The sequence below is a fragment of the Rhinoraja longicauda genome, chromosome 27 (assembly GCF_053455715.1).
Source record: "Rhinoraja longicauda isolate Sanriku21f chromosome 27, sRhiLon1.1, whole genome shotgun sequence".
NCBI lineage: Eukaryota > Metazoa > Chordata > Chondrichthyes > Rajiformes > Arhynchobatidae > Rhinoraja > Rhinoraja longicauda.
Window position 1 is genome coordinate 26344355 of NC_135979.1, and position 26491 is coordinate 26370845.

Here is a 26491-nt window from a genome sequence, read left to right on the forward strand (position 1 = left end):
ATAGAAACCTACAGCCATCATTTTGCAATGCTAAATAATCAATCATTCAACGTTGCAGGAAAAAAAGAGATCTATATATAGAATTCTTCCCAAAGACAGGTATGGTTAATTTATAATTCACAGTGATGGAAGTAATTTACAGACAAATAAATACTTTCTTTCCATTGTGAGTTTTCTTCTCTGTAAGTGCAGCCATTTCCTTATCAGTTACTACTCATGTTTTCTTCAAGTTGTTTGTATTTTCGTAATACACACCACTTGCCACCGATGCCCTGGGCTCTACGTGTTAACTAAAAGTGATTCATGTCTACATGAGAAAATAGCTGCACAAAGAGGCCATTCATTCCCTCAAGCCTTCCCCACCATTCAATATGATTACATATGACTTGCCCAGGCCTCATCTCCTTTCTGTGCCAGTTCCTCACAGCCCTAAATTCACTAACTTTTTTTTAATTCTTCCTCCTTCAATATAGGTGATTTAACTTCAGGGTAGAGAATGCTTTCCAACTACTGGAGTTTATACAATATGCCTTTAGCAGCCCCATGTTACCGAGTGTCCATATGTTTGCCCATGTTGTAACACTGGAGCTGAATGGTTGTGTTGCCAAAGACAATGAAGCACATTCCTTGAGATTGTTTAACTAACATACTTCTCATAGGATTCTGGATTGAGTTAAGTTATATCTGAGATATCTTAGAACCACTTATCTGAATTTTTAGCTGTTGGTCAAGTTCTCTCTTCTATCCCGATTCCATCTATCTCTTTTGCAAAACAAAATGCAATGTTCATTTCTCATGTCCACACGTCCATAGCCTCAGAATAATAGTGTAACTTTAGAAAGATGAGGAGGAATTTCTTTAGTCAGAGGGTGACGAATCTGGAATTCATTGCCACAGATGGCTATGAAGGTTGTCAATGGATATTTTTAAGGCATTCTGACAAATTCTTGATTGGTATGGGTATCAGGGGTTATGGAAAGAAGGCAGGAAAATGGGGTTGACAGGGAATGATAGATCAGCCATGATTGAATGGTGGAGTAGACCTGATGAGCTAAATGGCCTAATTCTGCTCCTATATTCCTTTGACTGGAATTTCAAATAAACCTCAGATTTTTACACACATTAAAACTCTTGAGTTGCTTACCTCGAAATGATAATACGAATGCAAGGTTGCCAGTTAGGACGTGCACCACTTCAGTCTCTACCTGGCCCAAAGACTTTGTGTTCTACAACCCAGACATGTGGAGAGTGCCCTTTACTTGATCTGACAACCCCAAACAAAATGAATTCATTTTGGCGTCCATTCCTTGTAGAAAATACTTGCAGCAGCTATTCATGAGTTGTAGGAGCAGAATTAGGCCATTTGGCTCATCAGGCCTACTCCACCATTTAATCATGGCTGATCTATCCTTCCCTGTCAACCCCATTTTCCTGCCTTCTTCCCATAACCCCTGATACCTGCATTAATCATGAACTTGTCAATCTCTGCCTTAAAAATATCCATTGACGACCTTCACAGCCATCTGTGTCAATGAATTCCACAGATTCATCACCCTCTGACTAAAGTAATTCCTCATCTTTCTAAAGTTACGCCCTATTATTCTGAGGCTATGGCTTCTGGTCCTAGACTCTCTTACTGTGTGGACATGAGAAATGAACATTGTATTTTGTTTTGTAAAAGAGATAGATGGAATGGGGACAGAAGAGAGAACTTGACCAACAGCTAAAAATTCGGATGTGGTTCCATTCGGCTTTTCGAGCCAGCACCGCCATTCAATATGATCATGGCTGATCATCCAGAATCAATTCCCCGTTCCTGCTTTCTCCCCATATCCCTTGATTCTGTTGGCCCTAAGAGCTCAATCCAACTCTCTCTTGAAAATGTCCAGTGAATTGGCCTCCACTGTCTAAGATTCATAGAGTCATAGAGTGATACAGCTACAACTATTGACACAGAGCTTTACACTTAGAGAGACATCACGTGGTCAGAGTCACAGAGTGGAAACAGGCCCTTCGGCCCAACTTGCCCACACCGGCCAACATGCCCCATCTACACTCATCCCACCTGCCCGCGTTTGGTCCATATCCCCCCCAAACCTGTCCTATCCATGTACCATACTCATACTTTATTAGCCAAGTATGTTTTGCAACATACGAGGAATTTCATTTGTCATAGTCATACCAATAAAAAGCAACAGAACACACAAAATACATTTTAACTTAAACATCCACCACAGCGACTCCTCCGCATTCCTGTCTGTTTCTTAAACACGCTCCGGTCCCGTCCCCAGCGCGCGGGGCCGAGCGGCGGGGGTGGAGGTGATGGGGCAGTGAGGATTTATAATCATCGCGGGTTCCCAATGTGCCCAACAGACTCGTTAAAGCAGCAAACCGTGCAAACACTCAGCGGGTCGGGCAGCATTCCTTGGGGAGGGATTATCTCAGATATAACTTAACTCAATCCAGAATCTTATGAGAGGTATGTTAGTCAAACAATCTCAAGGAATGTGCTTGATTGATTTGACAACACAACCATTCAGCTCCAGTGTTTGTAACATGGGCAAACATATGGACATTCGGTAACATGGGGCTGCTAAAGGCATATTCTGTAAACTCCAGTAGTTGGAAAAAACTTGTCAATTTATTTAAAGAAAAACAAAAGCCAAAGTTCAGTTGTAAATATTTTACATCAGCCATTGTTCTTTCTCTTTGCTAAAGTGTTTGGCCCATTTTTGGGTTAACTCCAAGTACAGATTTGGCTCATGTGGCTGGTAGTCCAAGTAGGTGTACTGTGCGATCTTCTTGGGCACGGCCTTCTCTATCTGGGTGCCCTCGTGCCATTCATTGAAAGACGTGATGGAGATGATCTCTGGCCTCACTGTGAGGGCGGCATGAAGGGCCGTTTCGTAGTACTTCCCACTGACCCTACTCCTTGTGTTGTGATTATTCCATGGGCGTATCCTGGTGTCTATGTACCCAGGCCCCACACTTGGAATGAACATCAGGTTGTTGCTGTCACAGAAAGTCTTGATAGTCTTCCAGTTTTGATGGGATGATCCAAATGAGAAGCCATTGGACGCAAAGTAAGTGTATAATCCATCGAATCCTGATTCCAGGATGTCCTGTTTGTGCTTTTCCTCTACCAACAGCCCGATGAAGATGCCGTCATACTGCGTATTGCGAATACTGGAAGATCCAGACGGGGTGAGGAGATTGGCCCAGGCGGCTGGGAGTGTCAGATAGGAGTCGTAGATGTAAAACATGGGTAGTAATCTCCCAGTGCTGGTCCTGTAATTGTAAAAGGCTGAATGGCCCCCATATCTGCAAAAATAATTTGTTACAGAAGAATTCTTAAGCCAACAAGCCATAACAGAACAGAAACCAACAAGCCATAACAGAAACCACTGGCCATATCTCCCCATCCCCTCCCCTTTCTGCGTTCCGCAGAGACCATTCCCTCCGTAACTCCCTGGTCCACTCGTCCCTTCCTACCCAAACCACCCCATCCCCGGGCACTTTCCCCTGCAACCGCACGAGATGCAACACCTGTCCCTTTACCTCCCCCCTCAACTCCATCCGAGGACCCAAACAGTCTTTCCAGGTGAGACAGAGGTTTATCTGCACCTCCTCTAACCTCATCTATTGCATCCGCTGCTCCAGATGTCAACTTATTTACATCGGTGAAACCAAACGCAGGCTCGGCGATCGCTTCGTTCAACACCTGCGCTCGGTCCGCGTTAACCAATCTGATCTCCCGGTGGCTGAGCACTTCAACTCCCCCTCCCATTCCCAGTCTGACCTTTCTGTCATGGGCCTCCTCCAGTGCCATAGTGAGTCCCACCGGAAATTGGAGAAACAGCACCTCATATTTCGCCCGGGCAGCTTGCAGCCCAGCGGCATGAACATTGACTTCTCCAACTTTAGATAGTTCCTCTGTCCCTCTCTTCCCCTCCCCTTCCCAGATTTCCCACTGTCTTCCTGTCTCCACCTATATCCTTCCTTTATCCCGCCCCCCCCTGACATCAGTCTGAAGAAGGGTCTCGACCCGAAACGTCGCCCATTCCTTCTCTCCTGAGATGCTGCCTGACCTGCTGAGTTACTCCAGCATATTGTGAATAAATACCTTCGATTTGCACCAGCATCTGCAGTTATTTTCTTATAACAGATTTTAAAATTACTGCTCAAAAGAAAACCTTGTGAACCCTGCCTCGGAGAAACAGCCAACCTAATCAAAGACTTATCCCACCCCGTTCATTCCTTCTCCCTTCTTCTGTCGGGCAGAAGGATTGAAAGAGTGCACCACCCGATTCAGGTACAGCATCTTCCCCTCTGTAATCAGGCCACTGTGTGGTCCTTCCATAAGTTAGGGCAATATTCAACTCACCCCTACTCCATTAAGGACATTGGACTTTGTAAAACTGGTGCGCCACAACGATGGGAACTATATTTTGCACTCTGTATCGTCCCCTTCACTCTACCTATTCTACTTGAGTTGCCTTCATCTCTGGAACACCTAGACTACAAGAACTCATATTTTACGTCTCCCATTTATTGACAGTAGCTTTGCCTTCAAAACTATAATCCCATCCAAACTCCTGGACCTAGATCCTCGACTTTCTGACCCACAGACCACAATCAGTGGGGATAAGCTGCGTGTGTAGGAAAGAATTGCAGATGCTGGTTTAAATCGAAGGCAGACACAAAAACCTGGAGGATAAGCTGCTTACCTAGTCCCCCATAGTTCTCCCTACACACTCACACCTCTACAGCTAAATTTAGCTCCAACTCCATCTACGTTTGCAATGACACCACTGAAAGGTGGGCCAAATCATGAACCATGAAAAGATGGAGTATAGGAAAGAGGTAGAGAACCTAGTGATGCGGTGTCAGGACAATAACTGCTCCCTCAATGTCAGCAAGATGAAAGAGCTAATTATTGGCTTCAGTAAGTGTGGTGGAGTACATGCCCCAATCAGCATCTAGGGTGCAGGAGTGGAAATGGTTGAGAGCTTCACCTCCCTTAATATTACCAATGATCTGTCGTGGACCAACCACATTGGTGCGACAACCATGAAGACACACAATCACCTCTACTTCCTGAGGAGACAGGAAATTTCCATTGTCTATTACAAACATCTACAAATGCACCACAGAAGGCACGGTAGCGCAGCGGTAGAGTTGCTGCTTTACAGCGAATGCAGCGCCGGAGACTCAGGTTCGATCCTGACTACGGGTGCTGCACTGTAAGGAGTGTGTACGTTCTCCCCGTGACCTGCGTGGGTTTTCTCCGAGATCTTCGGTTTCCTCCCACACTCCAAAGACGTACAGGTATGCAGGTTAATTGGCTGGGTAAATGTAAAAATTGTCCCTAGTGGGTGTAGGATAGTGTTAATGTACGGGGATCGCTGGGCGGCACGGACTTGGTGGGCCGAAAAGGCCTGTTTCCGGCTGTATATATATGATATATGATAAGGCATTCTGTCAGGTTGCATCACAGCTTGATTTGCTGCCCAAAACCGCAAGAAATTGCAGAGTTGTAGATGTAGCCCAGTCCATCACACAGACTAGACTTCCCACCATTGACTCCATCTACACTTCATGCTGCCTCAGACAGTCATTCCTTGTCCCGGCTCTCATTCGTCAGAAGGTTTCGAAGCTTGAAAGCACATTATCACCAGACAAAGGAACAGCTTCTTTTCTTCTGTTATCAGGCTTCAGAACTGTATTTCCATAAATCAGGGTAGTCTGATTCACCTCTACCCTACTGTGGGCATTGTGTCTATGGAACTGATGCGCAACAATGCTGAGAATGATATTCTGTACTCTGTATCTTTCCCTTTGCTCTATCTTTTGTACGAGTTGACTTGGTTGCATTTATGTACGGTATATCTGATCTCTTTAGATAGCATCTAAAACAAAAGTTTTCACTGTACCTTGGCAGATGTGACAATGGTAAACCTAAACCAAAACAATAAGGTTATACTTTTCTGAACTGGTTTTGAATCTTTTAAACAGTAGAGGTATAATGTGAAATTCAAGTAAAATACTGAAATGCACTATTATAAAATTCCATCTGGATAACAAAATCTTTGACAGTGAAATTTGTATTTGAGGACTCTCTTGTTAGCTACTGTCTTGTTTATCTTGGAAGAAGCATGGGGTGGAGAATAATTTTAGTCAGGATTAATGAGTGGAATGTCAGATTCAAGCCAGAATGCCAACTCCCATATTACACGACATTTCGTATGGCTATTCACATATCACTGGACCTTAATTGGTACATGTGACAATAAAAAACCTTTGAAACCTTGGTTGAAATAATGTTTTGCCTTCTGCCCTGTAATCGATCCATTCTATCTTGTGTGAGATGATTACACACACATATGGGATTGTCACATGCCTTACGTTGTTAAAGCTTCCCCACCACTAAACAGCATTGCCCCTTTATAGGCACAATTATACTAAATAAGGTGTGATGGCGTGAAAATGGCCTCAAATGTTTAATATGATTTTATTCCCATTCTGTTTTGAGAGATGTGTCCATCCCCCTTAGAGCACACAATCTCATCACTTTGGGGGGCATGGTGGTGCTGCTGGTAGAGCCGCTACCTCACAGCGCCAGAAGACCCAGGTTCAACCCTGACCTCGGCTGCAGTCTGTGTGGAGTTTGCATGTTCTCCCTGTGACCGCGTGGGAATTCTCTGGATGCTCCTTTTTCCTCCCACATCCCAAGGACATGTGGGTCTGTAGGTCAATTGACCTCATAAAAAAGTTGCCCCTAGCATGTACGGAGTGAATGAGAAAGCAGGATAACAAAAAAACTAGTGTGAACGAGTGGCAGATGGTTGGCATGGTCTAGGCAGGCTGAAGAGCCTGTTTCCATGCTGTCGCTCCAAACTAAACTAAACTTAGATAGACACAATGTTCTGGAGTAACTCAGCAGGGCAGGCAACATCTCTGGGGACAAAGGATGGGTGATGTTTCGAGTTGGGGCCCTTTTTTAAAATTGTCTTAGCATGTGTCATGGGAGTTTGGATGAGGATTTGTTCAATACAAGCACTTACTTGTCCACGATGTATTTGATGTTCTCATACAGCGAGTGCTCATCACGTCCTGTATATGGCAAGATATGAAATGCCACCTAAGAAAAATAATAATGCACAGAATTTTAAAAGACAAAAGGCTATTACATTAATAACTACATTAAAAACTAGAGAGTAACCAGGGAGACGGTTGGACCGCTCAAGGATAAAGGAAGGAATTTGTGCTTGGTCTGGGGATGTGCGTGGAGGACAGTGAAATAAGTGTGGAGAATACTAAAATGCATGGGCAGTTTGTGATTAAGAAAGAGGAGGTATTGGGGGGTCTTGAAAAGCCTTAAGGTGGATAAATCCCCAGGGCACCACGATGGCAGCGATAGAGTTGCGGCCTTACGTCGCATGCAGCGCCATAGGCCCGGGTTCAATCCCGACTACGGGTGCTATCTGTACGGAGTTTGTACGTTCTCCCCGTGACCTGCGTGGGTTTTCTCCGAGATCTTCAGTTTCTTCCCACACTCCAAAGACGTACAGGTTTGTAGGTTAATTGGCTTGGTAAATGTAAAAATTGTCCCTAGTGGGTGTAGGATAGTGTTAATCGATGGTTGGCACGGACCCGGTGGGCCGAAAAGGCCTGTTTTCGCGCTGTATCTCTAAACTAAAAAACCTCGCCCCCTGTGGTTTATTCTCTTTGGTGCAATATGAGTTATGGGGTTTATGGAGCTTTTGGAGAGGCACACTGAATGGAGGGACATGGATCATGTGCAGGCAGATAAGAGTTTGCCTTTGCATCGTGTTGGGCACAGACATTGTGGGCTGAAGGGCCTGTTTCTGTGCTGTGCTGTTCTATGTTCTAAGGTCTGTTATGTGTCTAAAAGATAACCACAACAATGTGATGATAAATGGTTGGGTAGGGTGTTATTAGACACAATGTTGGTAACAGTAGAGGTATCTTTCACTTTCTTGAGATGCTCTGATATCTCAGAAAAACTAGCTTCATTCTGTTGGTATTAGTTGCACATTTTGGTAACATATCTATCCAAGAGTCTGATGACATAGTGAAAGAGAATATTTTCTGGCATCTAAACTAATATTTTGATATACAATTCTAACAATACTCCTTAGTTTGTTTTTTTGAAAGCCAACACATAATCAATCTACCAGCCCAAGTGCAATCTTCTCCTGTCATCGATTTAAAATGCTGAACTTCATCAACTTGAACTCATTGGTTCTCTGATGGAAATAGGCCTAGCATTTTTCATTTAGCTTTGACTTTATCATTTGTCAAGAAGATATTGAACATGAGCTTAGACTGAGTATCGTGTTTTGAGATGGATCACAAGGAATAATTTGAAGAAGCTGCTGGAGGAACTCATCGTGTTGAGCAACATCTGTGGATGGAAAGTAATGGTCAACGTTTTGGGTCAAAACCCTGTATCAGAACGTAGCAGATGTTCCTCTTGCAGCATAAAGTATAATCTGAGCCAGTGTAGCCCTGTCATAATCTTCTTAGATTTTTTAGAGATACAGCGCAGAAACAGGCCCTTCGGCCCACCGAGTCCGCGCCGCCCAGCGATCCCCGCACATTAACACTATCCTACACACACTAGGGACAATTTTTACATTTTACCCAGTCAATTAACCTACGTACCTGTACGTCTTTGGAGTGTGGGAGGAAACCGAAGATCTCGGAGAAAACCCACGCAGGTCACGGGGAGAACGTACAAACTCCGTACAGACGGCGCCCGTAGTCAGGATCGAACCCGAGTCTCCGGCGCTGCATTCGCTGTAAGGCAGCAACTCTACCGCTGCGCCACCGTGCCGCCCCGTGCAGCATTTTAAAATGCTGAACTGTATCAGCAATCACTAGGCTCATACTATGGCAGCACAGTGGTGGAGCTGACAGAGCCATTGCCTCACAATGTCAGAGACTCAGGTTCGATCATGCTGTCTGTGTGGAGTTTGCACATTCTCCCTGTTGCCTTCAATCCCATGCTCAGGTATCCTCCCACATCCCAAAGATGTGTGGATTAATTGCCCTCTGCAAATTGCTGCTCGTGTGTAGGGAGTGGACGGGAAAGTGGGATAACATGGAATTTAAAGAATGATAAATAACTGCATTGAGGCAAACAAAGTTCAGAGAGGGATTGACAGGGTTGATGCCGAGTGGTATCCTCCAGCTGCAGAGTGGGGAGAACTAGGCTCGTCATTTAAAAAAAAACATTGAGATGAGGAGGTGCAATAAAAATGAACTGCAGATGTTGGTTTCTATCAAAAATAGAAGTGTCTTGACCCGAAACATCACCTATCCACTTCTCCAGAGATGCTGCCCGTCTCTCTGAGTTACTCCAGAATTTTGTGTCTATCTTTGAAGTGAGGAATCATTTCTTTAAGTGAAGGTGAGACACCTTTGGAAGAGAACTGGTGCGCAACTCTTGGATCGATTCAATAATGAAGTAGTTGTTTCTTGGTCAGCAACATGTACAGAGGATGGAGATTGGGGAAGAGAGTTGACAAAGCGCAGGATCAGCCAGAACCTTGTTGAAAGGCGAAGGGTTGTGTTTGCTCTGTTGGTACAAATGTGATTTGGGGATGGATGTTTTGTAATGTGTCTTCCTCATGGAGTAGAATTTTCTTGAAATGATCTCACTTAAACGCAAGTTCCTAAAACCACAGAAAGCAGCACATTGCCGACTGCCATGTGACATCACTCTAGAAGTTTCCCTTAAAGAGCAGAGAGCTAAAATGAGTCTCTTAAGAAGGAGTACTGCATACAAATTTGGTCTCCGTGGCTAAAAATATAACAGCAGGACTTAAGCTATGTGTTTCTCTCTTAGTTAATGTGAATGGATAACAGATCTATTTGGAGTTGTAGAGCGACTTCAACCTCCTTCAAGAATATTCAAAGACCCTTTCTTAGCTAATTAGTGCCCTTCATATAACTGCTTGGACATTTATGGTTCTCTGGACCCATCTACCCTAGTAGAATCACTGCAACCTTTTTAGCTTGATGATCTGTTGCAATATTGAGCTTGGTTATTATAGGTTACTAGCCGGGCGTGGACCCGTTGGGTGCAAACCTCTCCTGTGGGCCCGGCAACCCCGGTTGGGTCCAAACCTCTCCTGCGGGTCCGGCAACACTCCCCCAACTGACGACCCGTGGACCCGTTGTCGGTGGGGGAGTCTCCCCTGGGGCTGGGGGCCGGGGAGAGTACAGGGGAGAGGGAGCCACTCACCCCAGCCCCGGGCGGCCAGCAGCAGGAGAACTCTTCTCACACCCACCCCCCCCTCATTGGCCGCCACTCCCGTAACTCGGGCGGTTCCCGCCCATTATCCTGATTTGGCAGCTAAAGAGCAAAAATAATCTGGAGTACTCACAGTTACAAAAGACTCCACTCTATCACCACAGTGGAATGCAAGCCACACTCCGATTATTCCATTTTTCATTTAAATCAATGGTAATCTCAAAACTACTGGATTGTCCCAAAATCATAACTGGTTCATGAGTGTCCTTCAAGGATTGAAACTGTTACATTTACCCAGTCTTGCTTGTCTGTGACTTCAGAACCCACCAATGTGATTGACCTGAACTCAGTTGAAGAGGATTTCGGGATGGATAATAAATGGTACCATCTCCATCCCGCAAACAAACAAGGTGTTGTTTTGCTCCTTGAATTGCCCTGTTAATTTCGTATCTCAATGTTGATGATCAAAATGTATTGTTAAAAAATGGATACAACTCTTAAAGAACTTAAATGCATAATTACTTGCTCTCCTGCTGACCTTGGCATGCTTGGGTTTAATTTTGTTTTCCCAACCATTGCCAGAGGCTATCGATCAGAATGAGAACATGTCAGCATTTAAGTACTTTGGTTTATCTGTATTGATTGCTTTGCCCTTGTCATCCTCTAAGTGTGTGGGAAGTCAAGATTTAGAAACCTCAAAGAGATTGGCAAATCACTGCTGTGCAGAACAGGAACATCATGCTTTAGCTTTGAGGACCAGGGTTCAGGGGTAGCCTGAATCAAGGGAGATGATGACTATCAGCTCTGCTCCTGTGAGCAACGGGGACTAAATAAATCTACACCCCATAGATTGACATCAAATTAGTTTCCATCAGTTTCAAACAATAGAGTCATACAGTGCCGAAAGAGCTCAACTCGACTTTGTTGACTAAAATGCCCCATCTCAGCCAGTCCCATTTGCCTGCATTTGGCCCATATATCTGCAAACCTATCCTTGTATCTTCCAAGTGTCTTTTAAATGTTATAGTACCTGCCTCAACTACCTCCTCTGGCAGCTCATTTCATATTTCCACCACCCACTGGGTGAAAATGTCCCTCAGGTTCCTATACATTTTTTTCCCTCTCACAAATGTCAGAGGTTATGGGGAGAATAGACAATAGACAATAGACAATAGACAATAGGTGCAGGAGTAGGCCATTCAGCCCTTCGAGCCAGCATCGCCATTCAATGCGATCATGGCTGATCACTCTCAATCAGTACCCCGTTCCTGCCTTCTCCCCATACCCCCTCACTCCGCTATCCTTAAGAGCTCTATCCAGCTCTCTCTTGAAAGCATCCAACGAACTGGCCTCCACTGCCTTCTGAGGCAGAGAATTCCACACCTTCACCACCCTCTGACTGAAAAAGTTCTTCCTCATCTCCGTTCTAAATGGCCTACCCCTTATTCTCAAACTGTGGCCCCTTGTTCTGGACTCCCCCAACATTGGGAACATGTTATCTGCCTCTAATGTGTCCAATCCCCTAATTATCTTATATGTTTCAATAAGATCCCCCCTCATCCTTCTAAATTCCAGTGTATACAAGCCCAATCGCTCCAGCCTTTCAACATACGACAGTCCCGCCATTCCGGGAATTAACCTAGTGAACCTACGCTGCACGCCCTCCATAGCAAGAATATCCTTCCTCAAATTTGGAGACCAAAACTGCACACAGTACTCCAGGTGCGGTCTCACCAGGGCCCGGTACAACTGTAGAAGGACCTCTTTGCTCCTATACTCAACTCCTCTTGTTACGAAGGCCAACATTCCATTGGCTTTCTTCACTGCCTGCTGTACCTACATGCTTCCTTTCATTGACTGATGCACTAGGACACCCAGATCTCGTTGAACTCCCCCTCCTCCTAACTTGACACCATTCAGATAATAATCTGCCTTTCTATTCTTACTTCCAAGAAGGCAGGAGAATCGGGTTAGGAGGGGAGATAGATCAGCCATGATTGAAAATAACTGCAGATGCTGGTACAAACCGAAGGTATCACAAAATGCTGGAGTAACTCAGCGGGTCAGGCAGCATCTCAGGAGAGAAGGAATGGGTGACGTTTCGGGTCAAAATCCTTCTTCAGACTGATGTCAGGGGAGCGGGACAAAGAAAGGATAGAGGTGGAGACAGGAAGATAGAGGGAGAACTGGGAATGGGGAGGGGAAGAGAGGAACTATCTAAAGTTGGAGATGTCAATGTTCTTACCGCTGGGCTGCAAGCTGCCCAAGCGAAATATGAGGTGCTGTTCCTCCAATTTCCGGTGGGCCTCACTATGACACTGGAGGAGGCCCATGACAGAAAGGTCAGACTGGGAGTGGGAGGGGGAGTTGAAGTGCTCAGCCACCGGGAGATCAGGTTGGTTAAGGCGGACTGAGCGAAGGTGTTGAACGAAACGATCGTCGAGCCTGCGTTTGGTCTCGCCGATGTAAAGAAGTTGATATCTAGAGCAGCGGATACAATAGATGAGGTTGGAGAAGGTGCAGGTGAACCTCTGTCTCACCTGGAAAGACGATTTGGGTCCTTGGATGGAGTTGAGGGGGGAGGTAAAGGGACAGGTGTTGCATCTCGTGCGGTTGCAGGGGAAAGTGCCCGGGGTTGGGGTGGTTTGGGTAGGAAGGGACGAGTGGACCAGGGAGTTACGGAGGGAACGGTCTCTGCGGAACGCAGAAAGGGGAGGGGATGGGAAGATGTGGCCAGTAGTGGGGTCCCGTTGGAGGTGACGGAAATGTTGGTGAATGATTCGTTGGATCCGCTGGCTGGTGGGGTGAAAGGTGAGAACGAGGGGGATTCTGTCCTTGTTGCAAGTGGGGGGAGGGAGGAGCAAGAGCGGAGCTTCGGGATGTAGAAGAGACCCTAGTGAGAGCCTCATCTATAATGGAAGAGGGGAAGCCCCGTTTCCTGAAGAACGAGGACATCTCTGATGCCCTAGTGTGAAACACCTCATCCCGGGCGCAGATGCGACGTAGACGGAGGAATTGTGAGTAGGGGATAGACTTTTTGCAGGAGACAGGGTGGGAAGAAGTGTAGTCCAGATAGCTGTGGGAGTCAGTGGGTTTGTAGAAGATGTCAGTCACTAGTCTGTCCCCTGAGATGGAGATGGTGAGATCCAGAAACGGGAGGGAGATGTCAGAGATAGTCCAAGTATATTTAAGAGCAGGATGGAAATTGGAAGTGAAGTGTATGAAGTCAGTGAGTTCTGCATGGGTACAAGAGGTAGCACCAATGCAGTCGTCGATGTAGCGGAGGTAGAGTTCGGGGATGGGGCCGATGTACGTCTGGAACAGGGATTGTTCGGTGGGACATGAACAGGCAGAAACAATGTGTCTGCCGGGACAGTTCAGTTTATGGATTTTAGGTAGAAGGTAACATCGGGCCGTGCGGGGCTGGGGAACGATAAGGTTGGAGGCATTAGAGGGTAAAGTGCCAGAATTGGTGAGGTCCGTGATGATAGCGCCGGAATTGGTTGAATGGTGGAGTAAATTTGATGGGCCAAATGGCCTAATTCTGCTCATGATTTTAAACCCGTCCTCTGGTTCTTGATTCCCCTACGCTGTTTGAAAGATTCTGTGCCTTCACCCAATCTATTCCCCTTTTTGATTTTGCACAAGGAGAGATGGAGGAGGAAACCATGGTAGAGAGAGCCCTGCTCTTGAGTTGAGAGGTGTGGGCGTAAATTTGCTTAGAATATTGCTTAGATCAGATGAAACATTTTAATTCAATTTGTACAGCATGAGCAGGATTTTAACAGAGGTCCCTGTTTAGATCAAAACTTCCTTCTAAATCTTCTATTGAAATTCTGGAATAAATGGCCTCATTTCATTTTCAAAATTTACATGTAAACAATAATTATCTGTGCTAATGTATCGTTTGAGACTTTATTTCATATAGAAACATAGAAAGAAAGTAGGTGCAAGAGTAGGCCATTCGGCCCTTTGAGCCAGCACCACCATTCAATATGATCATAGCTGATCATCCAGAATCAGTACCCTGTTCCTGCTTTTTCCCCAAATCCCTTGATTTTATTCTAGTCCCATCAAAGCATTATAGAGTTGTAGAAGTTTTCTGTATTTTTACACACCATTCTTTGAAGTACAGTGTAGGAAAGTACTACAGGTGCTGGTTTACACAGTAGACACAAAATGCTGGAGTAACTCAGCAGGACAGGCAGCATTTCTGCAGAGAAGGAATAGGTGACGTTTTGGGTCGAGACCCTTCTTTCGTTTGACCTCCCTCAACAATATTCAGTCTGAAGAAGGGTCGAGACCCAAAACGTCACCCATTCCTTCTATCCAGAGATACTGCCTGTCCTGTTGAGTTACTCTAGCAATTTGTGCCTATTTTCCTTGAAGTACAGTGTTTTATTTGTCTTCCTAATTATTTCTTGTACCTGCATGCTAACCTTCTGTATTTCAAAGAGAAACATAAAGAAAGTAGGTGCAGGAGTAGGCCATTCGGCCCTTTGAGCCAGCACCGCCATTCAATATGATCATGGCTGATCATTCAGAATCAGTACCCTGTTCCTGCTTTTTCCCCATATCCCTTGATTCTGTTAGCCCGAAGAGCTATATCTAATTCTCTCTTGAATACATCCAGTGAAATAGCCTCCACTGCCTTCTGTGGCAGAGAATTCCACAGATTCACAAGTCTCTGGGTGAAAAAGTTTCTCCTATCTCAGTCCTAAATGGCCTTCCCCTTATACTTAAACTGTGACCCCTGGTTCTGGACTCCCTCAACATGGGGAACATTTTTCCTGCATCTAGCCTATCCAATCCTCTAAGAATTTTATATGTTTCTATAAGATCCCCTCTCATCCTTCTAAATTCCAGTGAATGTAAGCCCAAATGATCCATTCTTTCATCATATGTTTCTTTAAATGATTACTGTAAATTGCCCCTAGTGTATGTAGGTGGCAGAAGAGCCAAGGAGGCCCATGAGAGAGAATAAATTGCAGGGAAGTGGGAGAATGGAATTGATGGGATTGCTCTGCGAGCTAACATAAACTATGAGGCCATAATGTACTGCAGATGCTGGAGTCTTAAGCAAGACTCAAAGTATCAGAGGAAGTCAGTGGGTCAGAAAGCATCTGCGGAGGGAATGGTCAGACCACGTTTCAGATTGGAACCTTCAGGCTGATTGTAGTAAGGAGGATAAAACTGGACCTATCATTTGCCAGGCTTTGTCCAGCCCTATCTGTCTTATCCAGCTTTCTATTCCTATAATCAGTCTGAAGAAGAGTCTTTAATAGACATTTAGACAGGTATATGGATATGAAGGTTGAGAGGATTATGGGCCAAACGCGGGCAGGTGGGACTGGTGTAGATGGGGCATCTTGGTCGGTAAGGGCAGTTAGAGCGAAGGATCTATTTCTATGCTGTTTGGCTCTATGATTCGAACAGTCCTGACTTGAAATGTTGCCTGTCCATTCCCTCCACAGATGCTGACTGACCTGCCAAATTCCTCCAGTGTTTTGAGTTCTGGCATAAAATTCTGACATGATTTCTGGTCCGCAATGTCAATTTCGTTACGCAGCGGATTCTATAACATTGCATTACTTCTGCACTCTGAAATGCTGATTTTGTCATAAATGACACTTTGTCATGGGCCCAATTTAGTTTAGTTTAGTTTAGAGACACCGCTGGGAAAGAGGCCTTTCGGCCCACCAAGTCCATGCCATCCAACGATCACTAACACGATCCTACACACTAAGGACAATTTACAATTCTTATCAAAGCCAATTAACCTTCAAACCTGCACGTCTTTGGAATGTGGGAGAAAACCAGAGCACCCGAAGAAAACCCACGCGGTCACAGAGAGAAGTACAAACTCTGTACACACAGCACCCGTAGTCAGGATCGATCCTGCATCTGTGGCGCAGTAAGGCAGCAACTCTACCACTATGCCACCGTGCCGACCAATTGCACTTTAAATTTCTCATTGCATTTTATAATTTTATTAATTCCACGTTAAAAAAATCAAAAAAAGAGAATAGGTTACGGGAAAATTGGTGGGGGATTAATAGGTTGCTGTGTGAGCTGGCATAGAATAGATGGCTGAATGGCCTCCAATATTATAATCTGAGGGAAAAAAAGGACAATTAGGTCCCTCTGTACTTCAGCCTACTCACTATGTAAACAATTTTCTTTCTGTTCCTACAGTTGAATTTTCCCCCACTCACCTAACCTACTTATTTCCCTTTATAATCCCTTTGTGTGCTCCTCACAGCTTGATTCACCATCTATCTTTGTACTTATAGCAAATCTGGCTGCAGTATACTTGCCTGGTTCACGTAGTTTGTAAATAGTTGTGGGCCAGCATTGATTCCCATGGCACCCCAGTAGATGCCGACTGCCAATGTGAAAATGCTCATTTACACCATCTCTCTTTCTCCAAGTCTTTGTCCTGGCTAACATACCTTCCCAATAACATGAGTTTTTATCTTGCGTAGTGACCTTTTTACAGAGTATCAACTGCCTTTTGAAAATCCAAATACGCTAGACCTTCTTGTCCGCTCTTTATCTTCCCTCCTCAAAGTTTGCAGGTTAATTTGCCTCGGTAAAATTGCCCCTAATGTGTAGGGAGCGTATGAAAAAGTGGGATAACAGGACTAGTGTGAATGGGTGATCAATGGTCGGCATGGACTCGGTGGGCAGCAGGACTTGTTTCCATGCTGTATCGCTAAACTAAACTAAAAACTCATTAAATGCTATTTCAATTTTAAAAATTCATGGCAACTCGTAATTCTATTAAGATTTTCCTAATGTCCTCCTACCAGTCCTGGTGGACATGAGTTAAATGGCCTAAAGATTTTTCTTTCCACTTCTCTTTCATGAATCATTATTTTTGAACTCTGCAATGTCAAATTATTTCAGTACGCAGCAGATTCTATGACATTGCATCATTTCTACACTCTGGAGTGCTGACTATGTCGCAAGTAAAACCCTGTCATGGCTCCAACTGCACTTTTATTTATATCTCACTGCATTCTACAATTTAATTAATTCCATGTTAAAAGGCAATTGAAACAAAGAAAGAATACACAAGGCACTGGAATAACTCAACAGCCAGGTAGCATCTCTGTTCAACACGGATAGGTGATGTTTCAGGTTGGGATCTTTCTTCACACTCACAAGGGTCTAGGCCCGAAACTTTACCTATCCATGTTTCCAGAGATGCTGCCTGACCTGCTGAATTACTCCAGCATTTGGGCAATTTTTGTTGTTGTTGTTGTAAACCAGCATCTGCAGTTCCTTGTTTCTCTGATTAAAACAATCTTCTTATTCCTTTCAGAAATTAGGCCACTTTCACGGTGAGCGTGACGGTATGATTTTCTGTGAATTTGTGTCAGTTTTATATCACAAAAAATTAGAGCAAAATTTGCATATAGAGAAGAAGGGTATTTTACTTTGGTTCATTTTGCTATTTGTGAATTTTATTTAAGAGGGAGCACATATTCTGGGCTGTTTTGCCAGCATTGTACTAGGGAGTGGTTATGTTCTGACCTTGCTAAGATATTGAAAAAAGGTCCTATCTACTATTTCCGATGAATGAAAAAAAAACCCATGACAGGATTTTAAAGCAGATTTTTATTAGCTATGCTGCTCACTTTTTTATTATGTCAACAGTGCTGTTCGAATAATAAGAGATTATCTTGTTAGATTGCAATGCATGCACACTAGTCACACTATGTGTCCCACATTACACCATAGACTGTAAAGTGTTTTGGATGACTGTTGTGAAGGCACCACTTAAATGCAGATATATTGGCTGCCTTAAAGATGATAGTTTCACCAACAGGCCAATCCAGCGTAAGAACACCCCACGAAGATGGTCTCAACTCATCGCAAGTTTGGTCACAATGAGGTCTTTCTGAAGAATTGATAAATGACAGCAAACTCAGAGGGGGCACAGTAGCTCAGCTGGTGGAGCTGCTGCCTCACAGCACCAGAGATCTGGGTTCGATCTTGACCTCACGTGCTATCTGTGTGGAGTTTGCATGTGCTCCCTTTGATTGCATGGGTTTCCCCCGGATCCTCCCACATCCCAAAGACGCGGATTTGTAGGTTAATTGGTTACTGTAAAATGTGCCCCAGTGTGTAGGGGTAACTCAGCAGGTCAGGCAGCATCTCAGGAGAGAAGGAATGGGTGACGTTTCAGGTCGAGACCCTTCTACAAGGGTCTCGACCCGAAACGTCACCCATTCCTTCTCTCCTGAGATGCTGCCTGACCTGCTGAGTTACTCCAGCATTTTGTGAATAAATACCTTCGATTTGCACCAGCATCTGCAGTTATTTTCTTACACTACCCAGTGTGTTGGGAGTGAATGAGGAAGCAAGAGAATGTAGCAGGGCCGTCTTTACAGCATTATGGGCCCCGGGCAAAGCAGTGTACTGGGGCCCCTACGACAACTACTCACAGGAATAAAAATGTAAATGGTCGATAAAATGGGGCCCCTATGCTCGTGGGGCCCCGGGCAAGTGCCCATCAGGCCCATGCGTTAAGACAGCCCTGGAATGTAGTACTTGCGTGAATGATCAATGGTCGTCGTGGACTCAACGGGCCAAAGGGTCTGTTTCCATGCTGCATCTTAAAACTCTCATTGTGTAAAAGCTGCACAAATTCTATCTACCTTAAGCAGGATAATAAATATCGCCAACATTTAATAAATCAGATATGCATGTTAAACTGGGGGGAGAGGAGAGGCTAAAAAAGATAAACTATTTCCCACTAAACATGTTCCAAACAAGAATTCTTGATTATTTGTGTGAGTATGAGAAGGTTTTTTGGCGCCCTGTAAGTATGTACTCATTTTCCACATCCAACAACTGCACTGCGCTAGCTGATTAAAATGGAGATTCAAAATGCATTGCAGGCTTAGTTGAGCAGAGAACACAGCTCATTAAATAAGAACACTAATCCATCAGCCAAAATGAAAGCATCTTTGCTCAACTCATTCCCTGGATGTCAGGATAATAAACGTCAATGCAGGATAGTCCTAAAAGGAGCAATAGACTTCTGCGTCTAATGACGGCCCAGAAAATTAATCAAAAGTTTTAATCAGCCACAGTGCATTAACCTTACTACAGTGGAAAGAACATTTCAGAGCTTCAGTTAGCATGCATTAACTTCAGAAAATAAAAGCAAATACCAAAATATATTGTGCAATTAATAATATTTAATAGCCATTAGGCACTGGAATTTATTTGTATATTTCAATTCGCATCAGCATATCATTTGGTTTACGTCTTTTAATGACAAAATAAACTTCTCTTTCCCTTTAAGAAAACTACCTCTTTGACATAGTCCGTAGTCATCCATTCTAATGTCTTCTTTAACCTTGTTTCATTTTCTTGGTCCAATTATGCTCTAGTGAAACGTCAAACGTTTTATTAGTTAAATGTGATGTATAATTTCAGTTGTTGCAAAGGTCTAAATGTACCATTCGGATGCTGGAAAACCAACTCCTAATTACATTTTCAAAGCTTTATCTAATTACCAAGCGTAGACTCTGTGACCGTTTCACCAAACACTTACGCTTGGATGGCCAAAGCCTGCAGGATCTCCTGGTTGCTAACCATTTTAACTCCTCTTCCCATTCCCATATTGACTTTTCTGTCCTGGGCCTTCCTGATCCATTGTGTTGGAAGTACCTGCACATGCTGGTTTAAACCAAAGATAGACACAAAAAGCTAGAGTAACTCAGCGGGACAGGCAGCATCTCTGGAGAGAAGGAATGGGTGATATTTCGGGTTGAGACCCTTCTTCAGACTTCTTCTGGTATGAAGAAGGGTCTCGACCCAAAACGTCACCCATTCCTTCTCTCCAGAGATGCTGCAGGTCCCGCCGAGTTACTCCAGCATTTTGTGTCTATCTTCCTGATCCATCGCCAGCTTACAATGATGAACATTTAATTCTCCAATTTTAGGTAACTACATAACCCCCCCTCCCTTCTTCCTGCATATAACCTCTCCTCTCCTATGCCCCACCTGGAGTTGCACCCATTTCTCCCCTCCCCCTTCACCTACATTCCTTCCTCTAGCTTCACAATTTACAAAACTTCAATCCTTTTGTCTCACATCTTCTATCTTTTTATCTCTGGCCTTTGTCCTCCCACCCTTTTTTTATTTTGGTAGTTCATAAGGTCATAAGTTCGTAAGTTATTATGCAGCAGATTTAGACCATTCAACCCATCAAGTCTACTCCGCCAATCAATCCTTGGCTGATCTATCCAAAAATCTAAAAGGTACTAAAAGATAATGCCCCTTTGTAATCACATTTCCTATGTGTCTTCATTCTACTACATTTTATAATTGCTGTGAGTTTTATATCTATGCTATATTTTTCTGTATCTGCTCAGATCATCTCTCCATTCAAATACTGAGGCATCAGTAGACCACTCGCAACCTTGCCCTCTGGTACAAACAGTTTCCCGCCCATTATCCAACTTATTAGTCACTTTGAATTATTTCCGCTTGCTTTTTGCTTTTTTGATGCATATCTTTTTTCTTCTAGAAAAATGCGTAGACCCTATCTGAAGCAATTCAGAAATTGTTAATTTCTTTAAAAAGTGATTATAATTGTCAACCACCTTATCAATTCACCTTCAGACAATTTAACACAAGCTGTTTTTAATTAAAACATTCATTTTGAATGCTCGATAACTTCAAATGACAAATTCCAAGAATTTCCCACCCACTAATATTAGACTAACAATTTGCAATTACCCGTTTATCTATTCCTCCCTTCTTGATTAGAGGTGTCAGATTAACCACCTAAATCATTTGCATATCTTAGAAATATATGGCTAGAGCCTCCGATAATTAATTAGCTACAGAATTTGCATGTTTTAGGAATACATTATGGAGAGAGTCTCTGATTTTTTTCCAATGATCTCCCTTCACCAACCTAGAATGCAGGGAATCAATCCTGGTGACTGGGCCATCTTAAACTCTACTACACAGCTCTGAACTTGATGGTTGTCCACAAGTGGCTCCCCATACCACATCCCATCCTACACCAAGTAATTGATTGTTTGAGGGTACAGCATGGAAACAGACTATTCGGCCCACCGTGTCCCACAGAGGAAACCCACGCAGTCACAGGGAGGGCATGAAAACTCCACACAGATAGCACCCGAGGTCAGCATCAGACCGGGGTCACTGGATTCGTGAAGCAGCCGCACTACCCGCTGTCCTATATTCTCAATCAACATTTGAAAAGCTGTCCTACAATTCATTTGCCTCTTTATCCTGAGCCATCTGTCCGCAATTATCTTACTAGATAGGTGTAAGGGATCTGGGGAAGGCTGGAAGATTAGACCTTTTTTTGCACTAGAAGAGCCTTCAGAAGTGCAAAATGGTGCTCATGTCATACTTGCAGGTAGCCACTCCTTTTGTAGGTAAATCACTGCATCTAGTGAGTGATCATGTTAAACAAAACCATAATTTAACATCCACAAGCTCTGTGGCATTCATCTGACCACAAAAACCCCCCCGTCATTTTGCAAGTCATATTATATATGAAATTACACCATTTTGCATACCAAAGTCAACTAATAATCCAGAGAGAGACACAAAGTGCTGGGGTTACTGAGCGGGCCAGGCAGCATCTCTGGAGAAAAACGATGGGTGACATTTCAGGTCAGGGCCCTTTTTCAAGCTCTAAACTAATAAGAACTAATAATAAGAACCAATAACCATTCTGAATCTCTTAGTGAGAACTTTCCAAGTGCCTTTGTCTGGCCTTGTGCTCCACCACAGTGTTACACAGTGGCAGTAGCATGTCCAGTAGATGACCGCTGACTTTGTGCAGATTGTCTTTGAGGTGACTTCAAGACTGCAGATAGCCTGGCCACCAAGGTAGCAACCAGGTTACAAGGGCATTGCCCCAGGGGCATATATCACAAATTTGATTGAGTTTGTTGAAGAGGTCACCAAGAAGATTGGTAGGTCAGTATGGGAGACCTTGTCTACATGGATTTTGTGGACGCAGCCCAGACCATCACACAAACCATCCTCCCTTCCGTTAACTCCATCTACACCTCGCACTGTCTCAGCAAGGCCACTAGAATAATTAGAGACAAGTCTCACCCCGGTCACCCTCTCTTCTCCCCTCTCCCATCAGGCAAGAGGTATAGAAGTGTGAAAACGCATACAACCAGATTTAGGAACAGTTTTTTCCCAGCTGTCATCAGGCAACTGAACCATCCTATCTACAACTAGAGTGAGGTTATTATCTACCTCATTGGAGACCCTCAAAATATATGTAGTCAGAATTTGCTGAACATTATCTTGCATTAGACATTATTCCCTTTATCCTCTATCTGTACACTGTGAATGGCTCAATTGTAATAATGTACAGTTTTTCTGCTGACTGAATAGAACGCAACAAAAATCTTTTCATTGCACCTCATTACATGTGAAAATAAACTACATTTCAGCCAGGCCTTCGACAAGGTTTACACATGGTAGGCTGGTCCGGAAGGTTAGATCACATGGGATCCAGGGTGAGCTATGTAATCGGTTAGAAAATTAGCTTGAAGGTAGGAGACAGAGAATGGTGGTAGTGGACTCTATTCCAGACAGAGGGTCTGTAATAAGTGGCGCAGTGATCGGTGCTGGGTCCAATGTTGTCCATTATTTACGTTAACGATTTGGATAAGTATGTATATGGTAATGGTGAGTAAGTTTGCGGATGATGTTTTTGAAAGGGGCGGCATGGTAGTTTGCGAATAAGATTCTGTAAGATTACAATGCAATGTTGATCAATGGGCCAAGGAATGGCAGATGGAGTTTAATTCAGATAAATGCAGGGTGATTAATTTTAGAAAGACAAACCAGGGCAGGACTTGCACCATAAGTGTTAGGGAGATGTGGAGTCTTGCAAAACAGAGAGACCTAGAAGTGCAGGTATATAGTTCCGTTAAAGTAAGGCAGAGGTAGATAGAATGATGAAGAGGGCATTTTGCATACTTGCCTTCATCACTAAGATATTGAGTTAGGATTTGGGATGTCATGTTACAGGTCAACAAGATTTTGGCCAGGCCACATTTGGAACACTTCCAGTCACCCTGTAATAGGAAGGATGCCATTAAATTGAAAAGAGTGCGCAAAATATTTAGGAGGATGTTGCTGGATCTGGATGGTTTGAGTTGTAACAAGAGGGGGGGATGGACTGGAGTCTTTTTTTATCTTGAACCATAAGAGGCTGAGGGGTGACTTTGTAGAGGTTTATAAAATCAAGAGGGGTGTAGATACAGTGAGTAAAAAGAGTCTTTTCCCCAGGATATTGGAGTCTAAATTTTAAGGTGAGGTGGAGGGAAAGATATAAAAGGGATTTGGAGGGTATATTTTTCACACAGAGGAAGGTGGCTCTTTGGAAGAAGAGGTAGAAACAGCTACAATGACAATATTTAAAAGGTTTGGAGTTGTACGGCATGGGCGCAGGCACTAGTTTGGTTGGGCAAATTGCTTGGCATGGATGATTTGGGCTGAAGGGCCTGTTTCTGTGCTGCCTGCCGTCACACTGTGCTATCCCTCACAGTCACAGGTGAGATTGTATACACTGGAATTTACTTGTATACACTGGAATTTAGAAGAATGAGAGGGGATCTTATCGAAACATATAAGATTATTAAGGGGTTGGACACGTTAGAGGCAGGAAACATGTTCCCAATGTTGGGGGAGTCCAGAACCAGGGGCCACAGTTTAAGAATAAGGGGTAGGCCATTTAGAACGGAGATGAGGAAAAACTTTTTCAGTCAGAGAGTTGTAAATCTGTGGAATTCACTGCCTCAGAAGGCAGTGGAGGCCAAGTCTCTGAATGCATTCATGACAGAGCTAGATAGAGCTCTTAAGGATAGCGGAGTCAGGGAGTATGGGGGGAAGGCAGGAATGGGGTACTGATTGAGAATGATTAGCCATGATCTCATTGAATGGTGGTGCTGGCTCAAAGGGCCGAATGGCCTACTCCTGCACCTATTGTCTATTAGGTGCAGAAGAATTATCAACTTCTCTTCTGGTCAGAGTGAAGCTCAACTTTAAACAGTGCAGTCTTTTAAATCATCCATGAATCGGGCCTGTTGCTGGTTCATTGCATAGGTTGTCTTGCGGACCGAAAAAATCACACTCAGTCCCTATTTCTGGTTAGTTTTGAATTCCTATGCAGTTCCTTTAATCTCTTGACAGAAAAGTGCCGGAGTATCTCAGCGGATCAAGCAGCATCTGTGGATGGAATGGACAGGCCACGTTTCATGTCAGGACCCTTCTACAGATTTCTTCCACAAATGCTGTCTGATCCGCTGAATTCCTCCAGCACTTACTCAAGATTCCAGCATCTGCAGTTCCTTGTGTCTCCTTTCAATTTCCCTCTTTGTTTCCCCATTCCATCTATTAAATTATAGGAATCTTCTGACAGAGCGAGAGATAGAAGGAAGTAAAGACAGAGGGAGAGTTAGAACCCAGAGTACTACCTTTAAACTGTATCTTTCTGCTGCGTCCAGAATGGCAGGTACTAGATCATCCACTGGATCACTGTAGTCATCTTCTAGTCCAGAGGGGTACCAGGACAACACTAACACCCCTAGAAGTGGATGAGAGTAAACACACTGATGGTGGTACAGAAATTGTTATACCTTATTAAACAATAACCAACAAGCATATAGACACAAGGAACTACAGATGCTGGTTTACAAAAAAAGACACAAAGTGCTGGAGTAATTGCAGGTTAGGCAACATCTCTGTGTGATATTTTCTTCAGATTGATTGCAATGTTGGGGAGAAAGCTGGAAGAGAGATGGGGTTGGGACAAAGTCTGGCAAGTGATAGGTGGCCAAACAGGGTCACTAGAGCAGAAAAGCCAACGATAGCACATGTTTTGACTCATTTTTCTTTGATTTAGCCGGGTGGAAATATTTCACTGTATGCAAGAGACACCAAATCAACCCATTGTAGACTTTTTGCTGGAACATTGTGAAGTATGGGCTCCTAAACAGGGCAAGTCCCACTCAGCTAAAGTCCCACACAAATCCAGATCTAATGGTCACAACTCATCTAATAGAAGTAGACTGCAGACTGCCAGTTTGAATGGTGATGTGGTGGGGATGGGACCCAGCAGTCTGAATGATGAGCGTGTGGGGATAGGGATGGGGAGAATCAACAGCTTAAATAGTGCTGGTGGGGGAAGGTGAAGGTGGCACCAAATCTGGTTGTGATTGGGGTCTACTCTTGGTGTTCATGAGGTTGGGTTGGACGAGAAACACGTTGAGAAGGATGTGAGCTGTGCCGTTGGCTAACGTGGCTCCAGGATGCACTTGAACCTACAACCTGCAGAGGCAAGAGTGATGACCCATTGAGCCACAGCAGTCAATAGTAACCTGGAGTCTGTGGTAGTTCTCTGGCTTCAGAATCAGGACGTTATTGTTTCAATTCACACTCGACAGACAGTTACCACAAAATTCAGCCAACATTTCTGGTACTCAGAGAATGTTGCATTGCTGTTTTTTTGGACGAGGTTAAACTTCTTAGATTGTTACATACAATGTCTTGGCAATAAATAAAGAACAGAGGAAACTTTATTTGGTGACCCGGCCAAAATCTATCCTTTGAATTGCTTCACTAAAAATCAGATTTGGAGGTCCTTTCCACATTGTATATAGACAATAGACGCAGGAGGAGGCCATTCGGCCCTTTGAGCCAGCACCGCCATTCAATGTGATTATGGCTGATCATTCTCAATCAGTACCCCATTCCTGCCTTCTCCCCATACCCCCTGACTCTGCTGTCCTTAAGAGCTCTATCTAGCTCTCTCTTGAATGCATTCAGAGAATTCCACAGATTCACAACTCTCTGAATGAAAAAGTTTTTCCTCATCTCAGTTCTAAATGGCCTACCCCTTATTCTTAAACTGTGGCCCCTTGTTCTGAACTCCCCCAACATTGGGAACATGTTTCCTGCCTCTAACGTGTCCAACCCCTTAATAATCTTATACGTTTCGATAAGATCTCCTCTCATCCTTGTGGGGCATGTTTAAGTGAAGCTTTGTTGCCTATTTTCTGGAGTACAATAATAATCATACTTAAATTAATTCATTATCTATGATTTGTTTCATAATATCCACTGAGTACAGTGTTTACAAATCGGTTGTGCTGCTTCTACCAGTAAGAATTTCATTGT

At 43.9% G+C, this 26491-nt stretch overlaps 1 protein-coding gene across 1 annotated transcript in view; it reads right to left on the minus strand.

The window, feature by feature from the left end:
* Nucleotides 1–1463: 1463 nt before the first annotated feature.
* Nucleotides 1464–26491, minus strand: part of LOC144606634 (glycoprotein endo-alpha-1,2-mannosidase-like protein) — a 37682-nt gene continuing 12654 nt past the window's right edge. Inside the window, exons 2-4 of the mRNA XM_078422908.1 lie at nucleotides 24790–24899; nucleotides 7065–7141; nucleotides 1464–3321 (exon numbers count right to left, since the gene is read on the minus strand). Coding sequence (XP_078279034.1) covers nucleotides 2685–3321; nucleotides 7065–7141; nucleotides 24790–24899 — 824 coding nt within the window. The 3' untranslated portion in view covers nucleotides 1464–2684. The remainder of the gene's footprint in view (nucleotides 3322–7064; nucleotides 7142–24789; nucleotides 24900–26491) is intronic.